Source organism: Natator depressus, chromosome 13 (genome assembly GCF_965152275.1).
Source record: "Natator depressus isolate rNatDep1 chromosome 13, rNatDep2.hap1, whole genome shotgun sequence".
Taxonomy (NCBI): Eukaryota; Metazoa; Chordata; order Testudines; family Cheloniidae; genus Natator; species Natator depressus.
This window is the reverse complement of record NC_134246.1, coordinates 22718427-22736203: the sequence shown is the minus strand read 5'-3', so window position 1 is coordinate 22736203 and position 17777 is coordinate 22718427. Positions and strand designations below refer to the sequence as shown.

Below are 17777 nucleotides of genomic sequence, written 5' to 3'. Positions count from 1 at the left end.
GTGCTGAAATAAGATGCCATTATGCAAGGTTGTGCAGAAAAGCAAACCATAATGTGAGAGCATTAACAGGTGCGGGAATAATCCATCTGGGATCATCCTGTATACTCCAGGGCATAGTGAGTCTGACTAAATTGTGGGAACATAAGATTATCATTTTGCCTCCCCCCGCGCCCCCCCCCTCAAAAAAAAAAAAAAACAGCATGAAAGAAACGTGTCTGGCTGTACAATACCACTGAATGAGAACTGACTGGGGGAGCTACTGATCTAGACAGGCAAAGTCATGCTTATTTGTGTAATGAGAGAGTCAGGCTCTGGGCCTAACGGCTTCTTCTGTTTCTGCAGGTGATTGCTCTAGTTATGGATTCCTTCACAGATATTGAGATCTTCAGTGACCTTCAGGAAGCCTATAGAAAGCGGAAGATTCCAGTCTACATCCTTCTGGACCAAGATTTTCTACCCCACTTCATGGAAATGTGCAGGAGTCTGGGAGTCTGTCCTGAGCAGGAAGGTGTAAGTATTAGAGAAGTTTTCTATGGTAAATTATAGCACTGCCTTTGAAAGACACACCAGTATTTCACATGCTGCCTAGAGTTGAACATTTTAGGTACTCTCTGTTTGCTTGGAAGCCTCTGTGTATCCCAAAGGTTGGGGATTTATACTGCAGGCTTTGAATATGGGCTCTGCATTAACCCAATGTGATACGCTCCTAAAACCAGCAAGAGCCATGTAGAAGAAGCATATTGGCCCTTATCCCAACTTATATGTATTGTATTGCAATATTGTGCAGAGGCCACAGTTGTAGTGAGCAGCCCCATTGTGCTGAGTGCCATACATACATGTAAGAGACTGTCCTTGTCCTGAAGAGCATGCATTCTAAATCACTACTTGCAAACGGTGTCTTCTGCTCAAGTGAGAGTTTGCTAAATAGAACAAGCCAGCCCTCCTCCCCCCCAGGAAACAATAAGACACGCTATACACGCATGGCTTTTATAGTGTCTGTTTTACCCTCTCCGCATAACATGCATTTCTTTTTAAATGAAGTGTCAACAAAAGTGTTAATGTCAGACCCATGTGTTGTAGTCACGTAGGTCATGTGACGTATTCCAGTTCTTCAGAATTAAAGCTTTAATTATGAATAATAATAATAAAAATTTTAGCTCTCGTGGTTGATGAATCTTCCAAGTGTAAAGCTATGCAGTGTTGCCTTAAGTTTTCAGATATCTTGACGTATGAGCTCCCCTGTCCCTGATTTACTCTCACTGAGAGGTTGATGCTAAAGCCCAATGATGACATTCAGGGGACAGAACAAGGGAGGGGGTAGGATCTGGAAGTTCCTGCAGGGCAGGAAATGCAGAGGGACAAAAAGGGTAGTGGGGACAAAGGTAGGGAAGAAATAATGGTATTCCTAAAGATGAGGCTATTTTCCCAATAAGTGTTGCTGAATGTGAAAATCTGGTACTAAATCACTAATGATTAAAAGTTCAGTTATTACAGACAAGGCCATTTCTACCTTCGATCTTTGTGCAAACCTCCAGTTGTCATCAGTGTGAGTTTCTTTGTAGTCCTAACCTATGCCCTTACTAATGACCCATAATTAAAATGGAATTGGGCCATCTCTGCAGACTGAGTTTGACATCTCTGATCTGGAATGTAAGCTGTGTGGAGACCAGGACTTCAATCACATTTATCTCTATAGTGTTTAGCACAAATTTGCTGGTATAAACGGTTGTTAATAGTATCACTTAGTATTAATGCTTGCTGGACAGTAAGTGGTATTAAATAAGTCAGTTTCATTCCTCTCTCCTACACTGCATGGTTTATATGTTATGAAAATCAGGTTTTTGTTTTTTGTTTTCTTTTAAACAGCTGATGAGAGTTCGAACTATAACTGGGAACACTTACTACACGAGGTCAGGAGCTAAAATTGTTGGGAAAGTCCATGAGAAGTTCATGTTAATTGATGGCATTAGAGTGACTACAGGCTCCTACAGGCAAGTTCTGGGGTCCTTTGCATTTCTTTAGGTCTTTGTGGGGAGGAGATTTCTGCAAGAAGTGAAAACTAACTTGAAAGGTATAAGATTGACTCAAAAGCAATATTGGTGGTTCATCTGTTTAATGCTGTATGAACTTTTTGAATCTGTATCAGCCTTGAATAATGTTGGGGAATTGATCCAGAAATTGGCATTAGTTAAAAGCTTGTCTGTTGGCAAACTGTCTCTAGAAATTTCCTCCAAACCTTTGTGGAATGTCCATATGAATCTGGGCTGCTGCTAACAATGTAGTTTGTTCATTTGGGACAAGTCTCATGGTGTTTCTGCTATATCCTTGGTGGGCTTGTCCCCTCTCCATGTCTTGGGGATAGTAGGTTGGTTTCTCAGAGTGGCTGCATTTCAATTGAGTACTCAGATCCATGGAGGAGGGTCATGGGGAGGAAAACATTGGTCTCATTGCTTCTGTTTCTGGCAGGCTGTGGTCCTTAGTACGCTATTTCCTGTAATGCCCACCATTTTGGGGAACTTTCTATCATTTGTATTATTCAAACACCTACAGCCAGTTGTGCAATGGCAAGCATATTTCTCCCTCAGTTTTTGTTGCTGCATCAGAGATGAAACCTAGTTGCATGATGGGTTCCTGAAAACCAGTGCACAACCACATTACCGTACATTAGCTCAGTGGTTCTCAACCAGGGGTATGCATACTCCTAGAGGTACACAGAGGTCTTCCAGGGGGTATGTCAACTTATCTAGATATTTGCCTAGTTTTATAATCGCTAGTGCTTTTTATGTAAGCTAAGTCAGTACAAACTAAAATTTCATACAGACAATGACTTGTTTATACTGCTCTAGATACCATACATTGAAATGTAAGTACAATATTTATATTCCAGTTGATTTATTTTATAATTATATGGTATAAATGAGAAAGTCAGCAATTTTTCAACAATAGTGTGCTATGACACTTTTACATTTTATGTCTGATTTTGTAAGCAAATAGTTTTTAAGTGAGGTGTAACTTGGGGGTACAAAAGACAAATCAGGGTAGAGTAGTCTGGAAAGGTTGAGAGCCACTGCATTAGCTCACCAGGCTTCTGTATATTTAATTGCAAGATTAGATGACTATGGCATAAAGTGTCACCGATTGCATAAGGACTGGATATGGATAGCCCTAGTGGAAAGTTATACCTCACCTAAACACACAACCCTCCTAATGTGTACTTGTCGCTTGGTGTATATAGTTGTACTATTCATTCTAATGTACCTATTAAAGTGAGTTTAACTGTGAATCTTGGTTTGTTTTCAATAGCTTCACATGGACTGATGGGAAATTGAATAGCAGTAACTTGTTGCTGCTGTCAGGCCAAGTGGCTGAACACTTTGACCTGGAGTTCAGGATCCTTTATGCACAGTCAAAACCGATCAGCCCTAAGCTGCCATCCAGCTGCCGGAGCAGTGGAATATTTGATCACCTGGTCAGTGGAACAAAATCACCAAAAGACCACACGGTGGGAAACCTCTTGAGAGCAGAGTTGGCCAGACTGTCAAGCACCCCCAAGAAACCACTGAAAACAGATTTGGCTAACAACACTGAAGGAAGCAAATCCTATAACCTGGGTCCTTCCTACATTGGCACAGAGGAGTGGTTTGGAAGTCTGGAGGCCATAGTGGAACCAAAGGAGGTGAATAGCATGTCTACTCAAACTGAACCATGGGAAGAGAAGCCCACAGTGACTCTATCTAATGCTGTCACGCAAACCAGTGTTGTAATGGTAGCATCTGGAACCCAAACCTCTGTTGCTGCTAGAATGGCTGGCACTCAAACAGTAGTGCCACGGAAGACAGCTATGACCCAGACAGACAAGGAGGAGAGTGTGGAAGAGCATCTACTTCATCGACAACAATCGAAAGAAGGATCTCCTTCATCTGGAAAGTCCACATCAACTTCTTCTAGTCTACGGTCACTTTCTTCATCATCTTCCCAGTGCTCTGTGGCAAGCTCTACCAGCTCGCTGTCCTCTCTGAGGTCCATTGAGTACTCTGGCAACCACAGGGCAGAGTACTTCCAAAAACTGCATAAAGAGAGGCAGTTCCACTACTCCGTTATCCGATCCAAACTTAACCATATGGTTGCTATCCTCTCCCGAAGGGGACGTGTGCCTGAAAACTATACGAGCTGCCACACTGTAAGCTGCAATGTAAAACAGAGGCATGAGATCAGCACCAGCCTACTCAGCCTCAGAGACGTTTCTCTGTTCAAATAAGTGACTGCTGAGTTGGCTGTAAGTCCAAGAGCTCCAGGCTCACTGCACAGTCCTTTTAACAGCTACTGATTTTTATAGTCCATCCCGGTACCGTGTGTGTAGGGGCCGGTAACTTACCGGCACTGTAGTCTCATTCTATGCAACTTGTTAAACAATGCACTGAAATATGTTTAGATATTTTTAATGCCATACGTGCCTCCACGTGCTTTTTGTTTTTATATGTAATAACACTAAAATTCATTCTATCTATCGATGTTTACCCCTCAATTCCTTGTTAGACCGTCACCGGCAAAATATACTAGTTAGTGCTTCGTAGTGCTGTCAACATTATGGTTTTTTAACTTATTTATATTTAGAAAAGTTGTTACTGAGTCAGAATGATTCTGTTCAAACTGGATTCTGAGATCTTATTCTGACTTCCACTCGCTAACATGAATTATGTTAATGCTGGGTTTTATTATAACTTTATTTTGAAAATAAAACAACTTTAAAAAACCAAAGTGGGGAAATAGCTTCACATTTCTGCACTAAACAAGGCTAACTTTGTTCGTAATCTGAATACAATGATGAATTTAGATATATTATGGGTTTATCACTCTTGCATGATAGTCATAAGGAGCTTAAGGTTGTTTTTGTGTTTTGATTATATCCCTTCTGTTTAACTCCAAACTAATGAAACTCACTGAGTGGTACCTAACTAGCCAATCTTCCAGCTACATCATTCTTATGCACATTTTCTTTTATATAAAACCAAGCTTCTTTAATAACATAGTAAACAACCCTGATCGACCACTCTACACTACAGAGTATAACTCCCATCTTTTGGGAGAACTCTCATAAGTGTGACAAAGCTTAAGGCCTTTTCAGGGTCTATGCTACAAAAAGTGATCCTATGGGGCAGCAAAACCAATAGGTATGTATTACCTTGAATGTTTTCTTTGTGGGATATTCTGCTGAAAAACAGTTACTCCTGTTAGGAAGGAAAATGTGTCCTTATTACTGCACACTCTCTGTAGTTGCCCTTCAGTAGAAAATTATTCCTGATGACTAGGCACCTGATTCTATTAAATCAATGGAATCTCTGAGCAATGGCAGCCCTGGCTGGTACTGACACAAGTTTCTAGTGCAGTAATGTCAGGGGTATGATTATTTACAATGTTTTTACACAAGCAAAAATCCTTACTGTAGATGCAGTTGTACCAGCAAAACAGTCCTCTTGGCAGTCTAGTTCATTTTGTTCAGGTAACTGGTATAAGTTTTATAAGGGCAAAAGAACTGGTCAGTATAAGCTACTTCCCCACTAAGGGAGCGTTGCTGGTGCAGGCCGTATTTCAATGTGCATGTAAACGGCCAATCTAATAACTTTCTTCTCTATAAGGTATATAGGACTGGGGCCGGGTGAGGGCAGGGGTTAGCTCAGGGTGCAGAGAGAGGGACTAGGGGTTGTGTGGGCAGGGTGCAGGGAGGGCATAGCCTCAAGGTGTAGGGAGAGGGGGTATTGGGAACTTTGTGCTTGGAGGGCTCCCCTGCAGTCCCTGTTCCCAGAGGGGTCTGCCAGCCACAGAGCCAGGTATCCTCACCTGGGCGGCTCTTACTGACTGCTTCTGCGGGAGCAAAGGAGGCTGGGAGCTGAGGAGCAGCTTCAACCTGGAGCACCAGCCAGAGCAGCAGCTGTCCCACACTGCCTGGTTCCGGCTTCCTGCCTCCAACCTGCCAGGGAGCAGGGAGAGGTGTGGATCTGCCCCGGGACTGCTGTGCTCTTGTGCTGCAGTTTAGGGGGTGGAGGGGGAATGCCCTCCATGTCCCCAACTCTGCCCATGGGCTCAGGGCTTCTGCCCCACAGGGAGCATCGGGGCTCTGGGATTCAGCCCTGCAGGCAGTGCTGGGGATAGGGGCTTCAGCCCTGTGCCTCCCAGCTACAGCCCCATGGAGGGAACCAGGGATTAGGGCTTCAGCCTTGGGGCCCTGTGGCCCCCTGGAATGGGCTCATGGACCCCCCAGGGGGCCACAGACCCCCAGTTGAGAACTGCAGATATAGGGGGTGGCAGTGGGGCAATACAAATTACTGCAGTAACTGCTCTGTCATCTGTCCTAAAATCTAGCTGACAACCCTGCACAGCAATGACTTCACACAATGACATTGCATAACGTTTACATTCATGTAATCTAAATTTGTAGGTTGCAACAAGTGGATGCCATCATCTTAATTACACTTGTGTGAAGATGTTACCTACTGTTACAAATAATTAAGTAGGAAAAATACAGGAAAAACCATTTCTTTCAAATGTGGTAACTGATAGCACTTTGTCTGTAGCCAGTTCCATTGTTTTCTCTAGTACAGTTTGTTTCCCGTTTGTGTGTCTTTTTCCTACCAAGAATCAGAGAGAAACCTACAACAATTGGCAGAGGGATGTGGGGGAAGTATAATCCTTGAAAGTACCACACCTCTAACACTGCTGCCCTTGTTTCAGATTAACTGTATTCCATAAATCTTTCAGAAGTGAAGAACGGTTACTAGTTCTGATCTATCATGATCACCTAGAGATATGCTGAGGAGGACGAAGCCAAGTCCTTCTAACCTACTATGGGATGTTTATTCTTGGCAAGCTATAATAGCAGATAGCTACATGGACAGAACCTTCACTGGCCAATCTCATTTCCACTTTTGTAAAACCGTACCTTCAGGTCTCATAAATATACTACAGCATTCTCCCTTTCAGTGAGTTTGTGTGCAACAGGTGGAACAAGGCAGCTTTCTAACTGGATCCTCTCTGATATGCCAGTGAGTGGAAAGATATGCCCTAAATCTAATTTCTCTACAAAATAAGATAGCTCAATGCAGTACCATTATTTCTCTGTCAGCATCTGTTCTATGATTCTTGTTGGTAGCGGTACCTACACCTCAAAAGTGGCTACTTTATACATTTCAACCTTCCTACATGGGGAAAGCTGACCATTCATTGTTTCATGCTACCACGCCCATACCGTGCAACTATGAGGAAAGCCCTGGCTGCACTAGCACTGTTTAAAGGAGTTTAAAAAAAAAAAAGGGGGGTGGCCCTGTGATAAGAAGTCCCCTCATCAGCCACTGCAGGGGTTGTAGAGAGCTAGTCAATGCACACTTTAGCAGCCAGGTGAGGGATTTACTCCATGCTTCCTTTATGGCAGCATGTCTCCTTTTTAAAGTCTATTTGAAAACCTTCCTTATTTCATGTCCTTTTTACAGTGTTACACTGGACTGCTATACAGTATTTTCCCATCAGCAAAAAGTATTTTACTTCACAAATTAAACAGTGAATTTGCAGCATGGGTTTTCTTAATTATAACTTTTCCTTATCTGTGGTTCTTTCCTTCTCTTTGGGATTTTGACTCTTCTTCACTTAATGAAACATTTGCTGTCTGGCTTATATTTTCCAGCTACCAGGAGAGATGGGAATTAATTCTAGTGCTATTAACCCCCACAAACAGTACCTGGAAGAAGTCAAAGTTATCAAGACGTAGCGTATTCTTTAGACACTAGACTTCTTTTGGGGGGAAAGAACAGTGCTGTGGAAGAGACCCGGGTTTATTCTTGCTGTTTCAAACATTCCTCTGATATGGTTCACTCTGAAGAAAAAGGGGAGAAGGACTGTTAACATAACTACAGCTGTGGCCTCTTAACGCTTTAGATTTCACCCAGACAGCCCTTGGCAAAAGGCGGGGGGAGGGGGCACTGCCTTGCTTTTATTTTGACTCCTTGCTATGTGGGCCATAGGGGCTCACCACCTTTTGGAAGGGCTCCTTCATATTAAGAGGATGAGAAATCAAAGTAAATAAAATTACAGCCCATTCTCTCTCTCTTCTTTCCCTTTCCCGCCCCCCCCCCCCCCATGCAGGAATGTAAATGCAAGAACAAGATACGTGCAATTCTTTGGTACCAGGCCTCCTGTGCTGAGTGTGCTCTGTTTCTACAACAGTTTGAAATAATTCACTGCCAGCCCCGTGGGGAAGGGTAGCCCTTCCAAGAGTGCGGATGGGGTTACACAAGGGCTTGCTAAGTGGGGAGCATCAGCGTGGGAAGAAAGCAGGCACCAGTAGAGTCAGAGACTCTCCCTTGCTTCTCTCTGGCCCGCTCCAGCAGCTGCCCCGCCTGAGTCAGGGCATCTCCACCAAGGTGAGCTGGGGCATTAGGGAGCCTACCAGCCGCTTGAACTCAACGACCGTCGCTCCCTTCAGCCTGGGCAGGTGCAAGAGGAGGAGGCAGGACCCGGCGCTGGTTGGCACGTAGAGGAGAATTGAGGTGAGGGGGCGTTGGCTGGGTTTAAAACTCCCTATAAAGGGCCTGGTTTAGGGGCTGCCCTTTGCGGGCTGGTGGTTAGCAGCGGCCGCGGCTGCCCATGGCGAACCAGTCCCAGTGCCTGGACTACGCGCCCGGCCGCTGGCCCCGCGGGGAGCCGAGCTCGCCCGAGCTCTACAGCGAGGCGCAGCGGCTGGCGCTGGAGGAGCTGGTGGCGGGCGGCCGCGCCGCTTTCTGCGCTTTCCTGCGCCGGGAGAAGGTGCCCGGCTTCCTCTCGGAGCCCGAGATCCAGGCCGTCCTGCAGGCGGCCGCGCCGCCGGCCGGGGCAGAGAACGGGGCGGCCGAGCCCTCGCTCAGCGCCTCGCTGGACTGCTCCTCGCTCACCTACTTCCCCGAGCAGTCCGACGTGGAGCCGCCCGTGCTGGAGCTGGGCTGGCCGGCCTTCTCCAGCGGCTCGTACCGCGGCCTCACCCGCGTGGAGGCGCTTTTCCAGCCCAGCTTCGGGGAGACCATCTACAGCTGCAAGGAGGCGGTGCGCAGGCAGATCCGCTCGGCCAGGGAGGTGAGTCCCCAGCCCGGCCTCTGCGCCCCCTTTCTGCCCGAGCCGCCTGCTCCGGGACCCGCGTCCCTTGCCCTGGGAAACCCGCGGGATGCTGCGCTGCACAGCGCTCCTCTGTGCCTGGGGAACTTGGAGCCTGGAAGCTGGTGTTGCACTAAAGACCCCCTGGTTTTGGTCACCTAATCTCTAGCCAGCTAGGATTAAATTCTGAAACCTGCAACTTTGCATTATTATTTATTGCATTTTTTTTAAAATCACGACTTTGCTCTTGCAAAAACTTGTGACTGTCATGGTTGTGGTGACCTTTCCTCTCTGGATAGGCCATCACTACAATCCTGCAGGAGAATGAAGGAAGGGAGAAGCTCCTCAGGGCAGGGATCCTGTCTGCGTTGTGATAAAATCTTTCCTACTTTAGAAACTAGTCTTTCGGCAATGTATGTGTTATATGCAGAATAAATGACAGTGTAGTGTGCTTATGGACACTCCTTGGTCTCGGTTAGTTCACGTGGGACTTTGGCAATTATGAGTAATGTGGTCATCCCAAAACACATGCTTGTAGCACCTTAGTATCACACCATCACACAGTGTGTCTTTTAAATGAAACCTGATAACTTGTGCCTAACCCACAATGGCTGCTCTGTACATACTAAACCTGGGGATCACTCATGCCACCTCTGGGATGGAATATAGCAGCCTTCTGCCTTGTAGTCATAGAATCATAGAATATTATGGTTGGAAGAGACCTCAGGAGGTCATCTAGTCCAACCCCTGCTCAAAGCAGGACCAACATCAACTAAATCATCCCAGCCAGGGCTTTGTCAAGCCAGGCCCTAAAAACCTCTAAGGATGGAGATTCCACCACCTGCCTAGGTAACCCATTCCAGTGCTTCATCACCCTCCTAGTGAAATAGTGTTTCCTAATAGTCAACCTAGACCTCCCCCACTGCAACTTGAGACCATTACTTCTTGTTCTGTCATCTGCCACCCCTGAAAACAGCCTAGGTCCATCCTTTTCGGAACCCTCCTTCAGGTAGTTGAAGGCTGCTATCAAATCCCCCCTCACTCTTCTCTTCTGCAGACTAAATAACCCCAGTTCCCTCAGCCTCTCCTCGTAAGTCATGTGCCCCAGCCCCCTAATCATTTTCGTTGCCCTCCGCTGGACTCTCTTCAGTTTGTCCACATCCCTTCTGTAGTGGGGGCACCAAAACTAGACACAATACTCCAGGTGTGGCCTCACCAGTGCCGAATAGAGGGGAATAATCACTTCCCTCGATCTGCTGGCAATGCTCCTATTAATACAGCCTAATATGCCGTTGTCCTTCTTGGTAAAAAGGACACAGTGCTGACTAATATCCAGCTTCTTGTCCACTGTAATCCCCAGGTCCTTTTCTATAGAACTGCTGCTTAGCTAGTCAGTCCCCAGCCTGTAGCAGTGCATGGGATTCTTCCTTCCTAAGTGCAGGACTCTGCACTTGTCTTTGTTGAACCTCATCAGATTTCTTTTGGCCCAAACCTTCAATTTGTCTAGGTCACTCTGGACCCTATCCCTACCCTCCAGCATATCTACCTTTCCCCCCAGTTTAGTGTCATCTGCGAACTTACTGAGGGTGCAGTTCATCCCATCATCCAGATCATTAATAAAGATGTTGAACAAAACCGGCCCCAGGACAGACCCCTGGGGCACTCCGCTTAATGCCGGCTATCAACTAGACATCGAGCCGTTGATCACTACCCGTTGAGCCCGACAATCTAGCCAGCTTTCTATCCACCTTATAGTCCATTCATCCAATCCATACTTCTTTAACTTGCTGGCAAGAATACCGTGGGAGACTGTATCAAAAGCTTTGCTAAAGTCAAGATATATCACATCCACCACTTTCCCCATATCCACAGAGCCAGTTATCTCATCATAGAAGGCAATCAGGTTGGTCAGGCATGACTTGCCCTTGGTGAATCCATGTTGACTGTTCCTGATCACCTTCCTCTCCTCCAAGTGCTTCAAACTGGATTCCTTGAGGACCTGCTCCATGATTTTGCTGGGGACTGAAGTGAGGCTGACTTAGGTTAGTCCCACTTAAGTTTTTCAGAAGAGAACTGAAGAACATCTCTACTTAGATTTTATCCCTATGATATCAGCTATGAAGGCAGAGTGTAATTATCCAAGCTGGATCTTGGCCAGGCCATCTAGACTAATAATGCTTCCTTTGTTCAAAATGTCGTGGGATCCCTAATGACTAGGGCTGTCAATTAATCACAGTTAAGTCACGCGATTAACTCAAAAATATTAATCATGAATAATTGCAGTTTTAATCACATTGTTAAACAATAGAATACCAATTGAAGTTGATTAAATATTTTTGATTTTTTTCTACATTTTCAAATATATTTATTTTAAATACAACACAGAATACAGTGTAAAGTGCTCACTTTATATTATTTTGATTACAAATATTTTCACTGTAAAAATTATAAAAAAAGAGAATAGTATTTTTCAATTCACCTCATACAAGCACCATAATGCAATCTCTTTATTGTGAAAGTGCAATTTACAAATGTATTTTTTGTTTGGTTGTTACATAACTGCACTCAAAAACAAAACAATGTGAAACTTTAGAGCCTATAAGTCCACTCAGTCCTACTTCTTGTTCAGCCAATCGCTAAGATATACAAGATTGTTTACATTTTTGGGAGATAATGCTGCCTGCTTATTTATAATCTCACCTGAAAGAGAGAACAGGCGTTCACATGACACTTTTGTAGCCGGCATTGCAAGGTATTTACATGTCAGATATACTAAACATTCATATGCCCCTTCATGCTTCGTTCACCATTCCAGAGGAGATGCTTCCATGCTGGTGACACTCGTTTAAAAAAAATGCATTAATTAAATTCTGACTGAGCTCGCTGGGGCGAGAATAGTATGTCTCCTGCTGTTTTACCTGCATTCTGCAATATATTTCATGTCATAGCAGTCTCGGATGATGAACCAGCATATGTTGTTCATTTTAAGAACACTTTCACTGCAGATTTGACAAAATGCAAAGAAGGTACAAGATGAGATTTCTACAGATAGCTACAGCACTCAACCCAAAGTTTAAGGATCGGAAGTGCCTTCCAAAATCTGAGCGGGACAAGGTGTGGAGCATGCTTTCAGAAGTCTTAAAAGAGCAACACCCCGATGCGGAAACTACATAACTTGAACCATGAAAAAAGAAAATCAACCTTCTGCTGGTGGCATCTAACTCAGATGATGAAAGTGAACATGTGTCGGTCTGCACTGCTTTGGATTGTTATCGAGCAGAACTCATCATCAGCATGGACGCATGTCCTCTGGAATGATGGCTGAAGCATGAAAGGACATATGAATCTTTAGCTTATCTGACACGTAAATATCTTGCGATGCCGGCTACAACAATGCCATGCAAATGCCTGTTCTCACTTTCAGGTGACATTGTGAACAAGAAGCAGGCAGCATTATCTCCTGCAAATGTAAACAAACTTGTTTGTCTGAGTGACTGGCTGAACAAGAAGTAGGATTCCGTGGACTTGTAGTCTCTAAAGTTTTACATTGTTTTATTTTTAATGCAGTTATTTTTTGTACATAATTCTATGTTTGTAAGTTCAACTTTCACGAAAAAGAGATTGCACTACAGTACTTGTATGAGGTGAATTGAAAATTTTGTTTTTTACAGCACAAATATTTGTAATCAAAAATAAAGTGAGCACTGTACTCTGTTCTGTTTTAATTGAAATCAATATATTTGAAAATGTAGAAAAAATCCAAAAATATGTAAATAAATGGTATTCTATTATTGTGTGATTAATCACAATTTTTTAATCATGCGATTAATTGTGATTCATTTTTTTAATCACTTGACAGCCCTACTAATGACAGTACGGTGAGGATCCTCAGCATTTCTTCTAATCTAAAGAAATGATAGTAAAGGGGAAACCAATTCACATCAGTGAAGATATTTGCTGCAATGAGAAGTTTCTTTTCCTTGCATACTCAAACCCTTTGCAGATAACACTGGTGAAGTCAGTGATCCTTTCCAAGTTTTGGGACTGAAGCAATCCTTCTCTTCAAGCAATACATTTGCAGGAAGAGGACACAATCCCACAATCTCTGATTTAGGATGTGTCTATCAAAATGGCTTGCATTTGTGTTGCATCTCCAACTTGGGGTACTTCAGTGTAAGAAACTTCAAGCTAAGAATTAACCATCTTGCCAAAGTTCTGTTTTGGACTGGATATTTACTCCCCGTTCCCATATCCCAGTTTATTAAGTGGCTGAATGGTATCAAAAGTCAACTATTTGATTACGGAAGGCTGGTGGTGAAACACTTATCTTTTAAAAAAAAAAAAGTTTCTAAGTAAGCTTCTTACTAGCCCACTCATCTGGTGTTGGAGAGCAGTCTGGTCTCTGACTGCCCTGGTGGGTCTTGGGATCAATTTAGAGGTGGGGGAAATGAAGGAACCTTAAGACCTGTGTGGCTTAACCTTGAGGGTGAAGTCATTCAATACAAAAGAGGGAACATAGAATACAAATATAATTAAACAGTGAGCCAGATGCTGCTGAGCAAATGACAAACGGAGATAGTGTTCCCTGATAAGCGATGATTCAGTACTTTATTTTGAATGTATATAAGATTCCTTTTCCTGAGTAACTTATCCATTGGCAGAAAGGACTGACAGCCAACAGTCTCTCTTTCCCAATTCACTTACCTGCCTTCAGCTATTTAATTATGTCATTTGCACCCTATGAACCAAACAGATGTAGCCCCTATTCACAGACTCTCTAGTTCCTGCTATTGTAATTCCAGGTGTACAAAAGGAAACCATGTGGATGGAGTAGCAAAGAATCTTAGATGTATGCATTTCTTTGTATGTATTATCAAATGGTATGTGTCAAAGACAGAATAAATACTCTAAGAAGCAGGCTCCTATCATCCTACGAGTTCAATATCTGTTTTTCCATTGTACTGTATATGACTTTGTGGAAGCGATGATATGCAAAGATTGATTACAATGGGTATCCATATACCTTAGGTGTACTGTGAAGCAACATATTTGACACCTAATATAGAGGTATAGTACACCTGCAATACCCATGTATTTTTCCCTTTGAAGTGCTGTTAGCTTAACCTAAACTCATTCCCTTACCCTTTCATGGTGTCCTCTCTCACCTCTGATACAGAGCAATATAAAAAGCCTTCCCATTGTAGAGCCTGCACATGCTGCTCTGGTTCAGCCAGGGATTTGTCTGTCATCAACAAGTTGATTCAATAAGATATTACGCCATCCACCTTGTCTCTCTAATATCCAGGGGCTGATGCGGCTACAACATTGCATATCTAAATTATCCAGTACTTGAGACACTTATGGAATGCTGCTAAGAATGACAGAACATGTTGACTATGCCACAATGAAATAACACTTAAAAAAAAGTAGCAAGGAAAATGGAAACTTGTCTAGGGAATATGGTATCGATAAAAGGAAATCAACCAGGGAACTACTTAATTTGGAAGCTAAATTGATTCATACACCCCTCTGCCCTTTCTAAATCTTCCCTGGGGTGCTGAGAAAAATAAGACATAGGTCACAAGATTTTCTTGAACTAATGGTTTCTTCTGTATTTTTTTTTTTCAGGTTATTGCTGTGGTTATGGATACCTTCACAGACATCGATATCTTCAAAGACCTTCAGGAAGCCTGTAGCAAGCGGAAAGTTAGCGTGTACATCCTTTTAGATCGTGCTTCATTTCCCCACTTTCTGAAAATGTGCAGAAACCTAGGAGTTGATCATGAGCAGGAGAAGGTAGGCACTGTGATACTTATGGCAAGAAACAATTGGTTATTGGCCCTGTTGCAACCATAACATTTGAGTTTTCAAAAGAAATATGATTTGTGTAGCTCTTGCTCTTTTTTGTAAGTTTTAACTGATCTTGAAAAAGAAGGCATTAACTGCACAAACGATGATGTCTTTAGAGGTGCACTAACACCCATGTATTACATTGAAGTGATTGTTTTGTCTTTAACACTTGTTATGGGATTGCTGAAAGCACTGCAGACACTCTTTTCTTTGTTTAAATATCTGTAGCTTGAACCTTAATTTTCTGGCCATCTCATAAAGTAAATTGACTTTCCTTAGAATGGGAATCTTTCTGATGAATGTCTTAATGTTTCTGGCCCAGATGATTAAAGTTCTCTTCCTTCTTCTAGGAATCTGTTGAAAGAGAGGCTCTCTTCCCACAAACATAAATTATTTAAAGGGGGAGGAGACTCGTACTGTGTAAACACATAATCCACTATATTTTAGTCACTCTTTTGTAAGGACACAAAGGAGGGTTCAGTTCAGTTTAGTCCATTTTTTATTCCCTTAAGGACAAATACATTGAGTGGTCTTGTTAGCCCAACGGCATCAAGACTCACTGCTTTACAAAGAGGGAGACTAAATTCTAGTTCAAATTTTGACTTAATGTTTTGCTCCCTAAGCCACAAGAACCCCTTAGAATGGTCATTTGACTCCTTAGGAGAGTGAATCTTATGCCACTCAGCAACATCCTGTGTTAGCTGATCAGCAGTGGTCTTCGGACACTCTTTTATTGTTAACATTTGTAAGTTTCCCTCTTAGGTAGAATCATTTTCTTTTGATATGTCAAAACTTAAATAAGGATGGTTTTCCCCCCCTCCTCTCTTTCAAACAGCTGATGAGAGTTCGAACTATATCAGGAAACACTTATTGCACAAGGTCAGGAGTCAAAATTGTGGGGAGGGTCCAAGAAAAGTTTATCTTGGTTGACGGCATAAGAGTGACAACAGGTTCCTACAGGCAAGTACCCTATTTCTTTTCATGTCCTTGTCTCCTATGACTTCCTTGGATTGTGGGGTGAAGGGTAACAGTACAAAACTGTTTTTCTTGTGAGCTGTTGATCGTATGTGATGTTTGCACTAAAAATTATGTTGCTAACTATCCGTAGTACAATAACAATCTAGTTTCTTGTATTGAAAGAGAACACGTATTGGCACTATTTCAACCTTTGTGTGGGTGTATTATTTATTGTAATAAATTAACATCATTGTGAATTTTCTCATTATTAAGTTTCACATGGACTGATGGGAAACTAAGCAGCAGTAACATCTTGATTCTGTCGGGCCCAGCAGTCGCACACTTTGACCTGGAATTCCGGATCCTTTTTGCACGGTCAAAGCCCATCAACCCCAAACTGTCATCCAGTTGCAAGAAGAGTGGAATGTTTGATCAGCTGCTCAGGAGAACAAAGGCTTCCAGTGACTGGATGAAGGAAAACTTCTTGAGAATGGAGTTTTTCTACCTTAGAGCATTTGTAGAAAACATGAGAAAGAAACAGAGCTTCTTGATTACCTCCAGGGAGGCAAAGTGTGAGTCAAATATCATAATGCAGGCATCTCCACCGTTGACCGAGAAGAATGTCTCTGCAGTCATGAGGCCACGCTGGAGCATAGAGAGGTGAGCACTGTCCACTCAACTTGAAAGATGAGAAGAGCCCACTGTGCCCATATCCAATGCTTCCTTGCAAACCAATGTTGTAATGGTAGCCACTGGAAAACAAATCTCAAATTGAGAGAAGGCAATACTCAAACAGTGGTTCTACTGAAGACTACTACAACTCAGGCCAGCAAACATAAAACTGTGTTGTTGTCTCTGCCTCCTAGGTGATAATATGTGGATATTATCACCAGCATGTGGATAACTCTTGTTAACTTCTTCTAGTTTTCAGTCATTCTGCTGCACTTTCACATCCTCTACTAGATCAGTATTCTCATAACTCAATGGGTCTGGTTGTTCTAAAGACTCTTGCTACCGAAAAGAACACTGCTTAAAGAGCTCCTTCTGAAAAATAAATGGGGTGGGGGGCACTCTTCTGCTCTGAAATCAGGTCCAAGCTCAAACTTGTGTTTGGCAATCTCTCCAGCCAGGGACATTTGACTGAAAAATGACATGGATAGCCAAACGATAACCTATAACCTCAACCAGATGGAAAAAGATAGATGTTAGCCTACTGGGCCTCAGACATCACACCCTTTCTTCAAATGAATGGCCGCAGCTAGGTGGAGCAAGTTAGTGCATCAGCTGCTTTTAAGCACTGTTGTTTGCAGTGTTGTTGTGGCCATGTTGGTCCCAGTATATTAGACAGACAAGGTGGGTGAGGTAATATCTTTTATTGGACCAACTTCTGTTGGTGAAAGAGAGACGTTTACACAGAGCACTGTTGTGGTTCTTCCTATGCAACTTATTACACAATGCACAGTGAAGTACTTGAAGCATTAAAACATAAAAGTGCCTTAATTTGCTATTTGAGTTTTGCACATTATTTTAAATGTACACTATCCTTTTTGTTTTGTAATAAAGTATGGATAAGGTTGCAAAAAGATTTTTTTATAATCTTTTTTAGATATTCATTTCTCTAGAATACTTTTTTTTTTTCTACACTGAAGCTTTCCCTATTTGCTTTTGCAGAACCAAATGAAGGCCTATTTCGTTATATCATTGTACATTCACCATACCTGGCCTGACAGACACAGGAGCTGTTGCTTTCAGCCTACTCCTGAATTTTATGAGAGGTTTTGAAACGCAAGGAAGAATTCCCCCCTCCCCCCTCACTGCACACATTTCCCCAAAAATCAAAAAAGCTCACCTTAACC

At 43.0% G+C, this 17777-nt stretch overlaps 1 protein-coding gene, 1 long non-coding RNA gene and 1 pseudogene across 2 annotated transcripts in view; 2 read left to right on the top strand and 1 right to left on the bottom strand.

The window, feature by feature from the left end:
* Positions 1–4667, top strand: part of LOC141997791 (protein FAM83D-like) — a 16013-nt gene extending 11346 nt beyond the window's left edge. The window contains exons 2-4 of the mRNA XM_074970218.1: positions 343–510; positions 1867–1991; positions 3304–4667. Of these exons, the coding sequence (XP_074826319.1) occupies positions 343–510; positions 1867–1991; positions 3304–4258 (1248 nt within the window). The 3' untranslated portion in view covers positions 4259–4667. The remainder of the gene's footprint in view (positions 1–342; positions 511–1866; positions 1992–3303) is intronic.
* Positions 3022–9136, bottom strand: LOC141997793 (uncharacterized). Its single transcript, XR_012641766.1, has 3 exons — positions 8919–9136; positions 7730–7864; positions 3022–4185 (listed from the first exon to the last, which is right to left on the bottom strand). It is a non-coding gene; the product is annotated as an uncharacterized LOC141997793 (long non-coding RNA).
* On the top strand, positions 8635–17777 carry LOC141997792 (protein FAM83D-like; annotated as a pseudogene).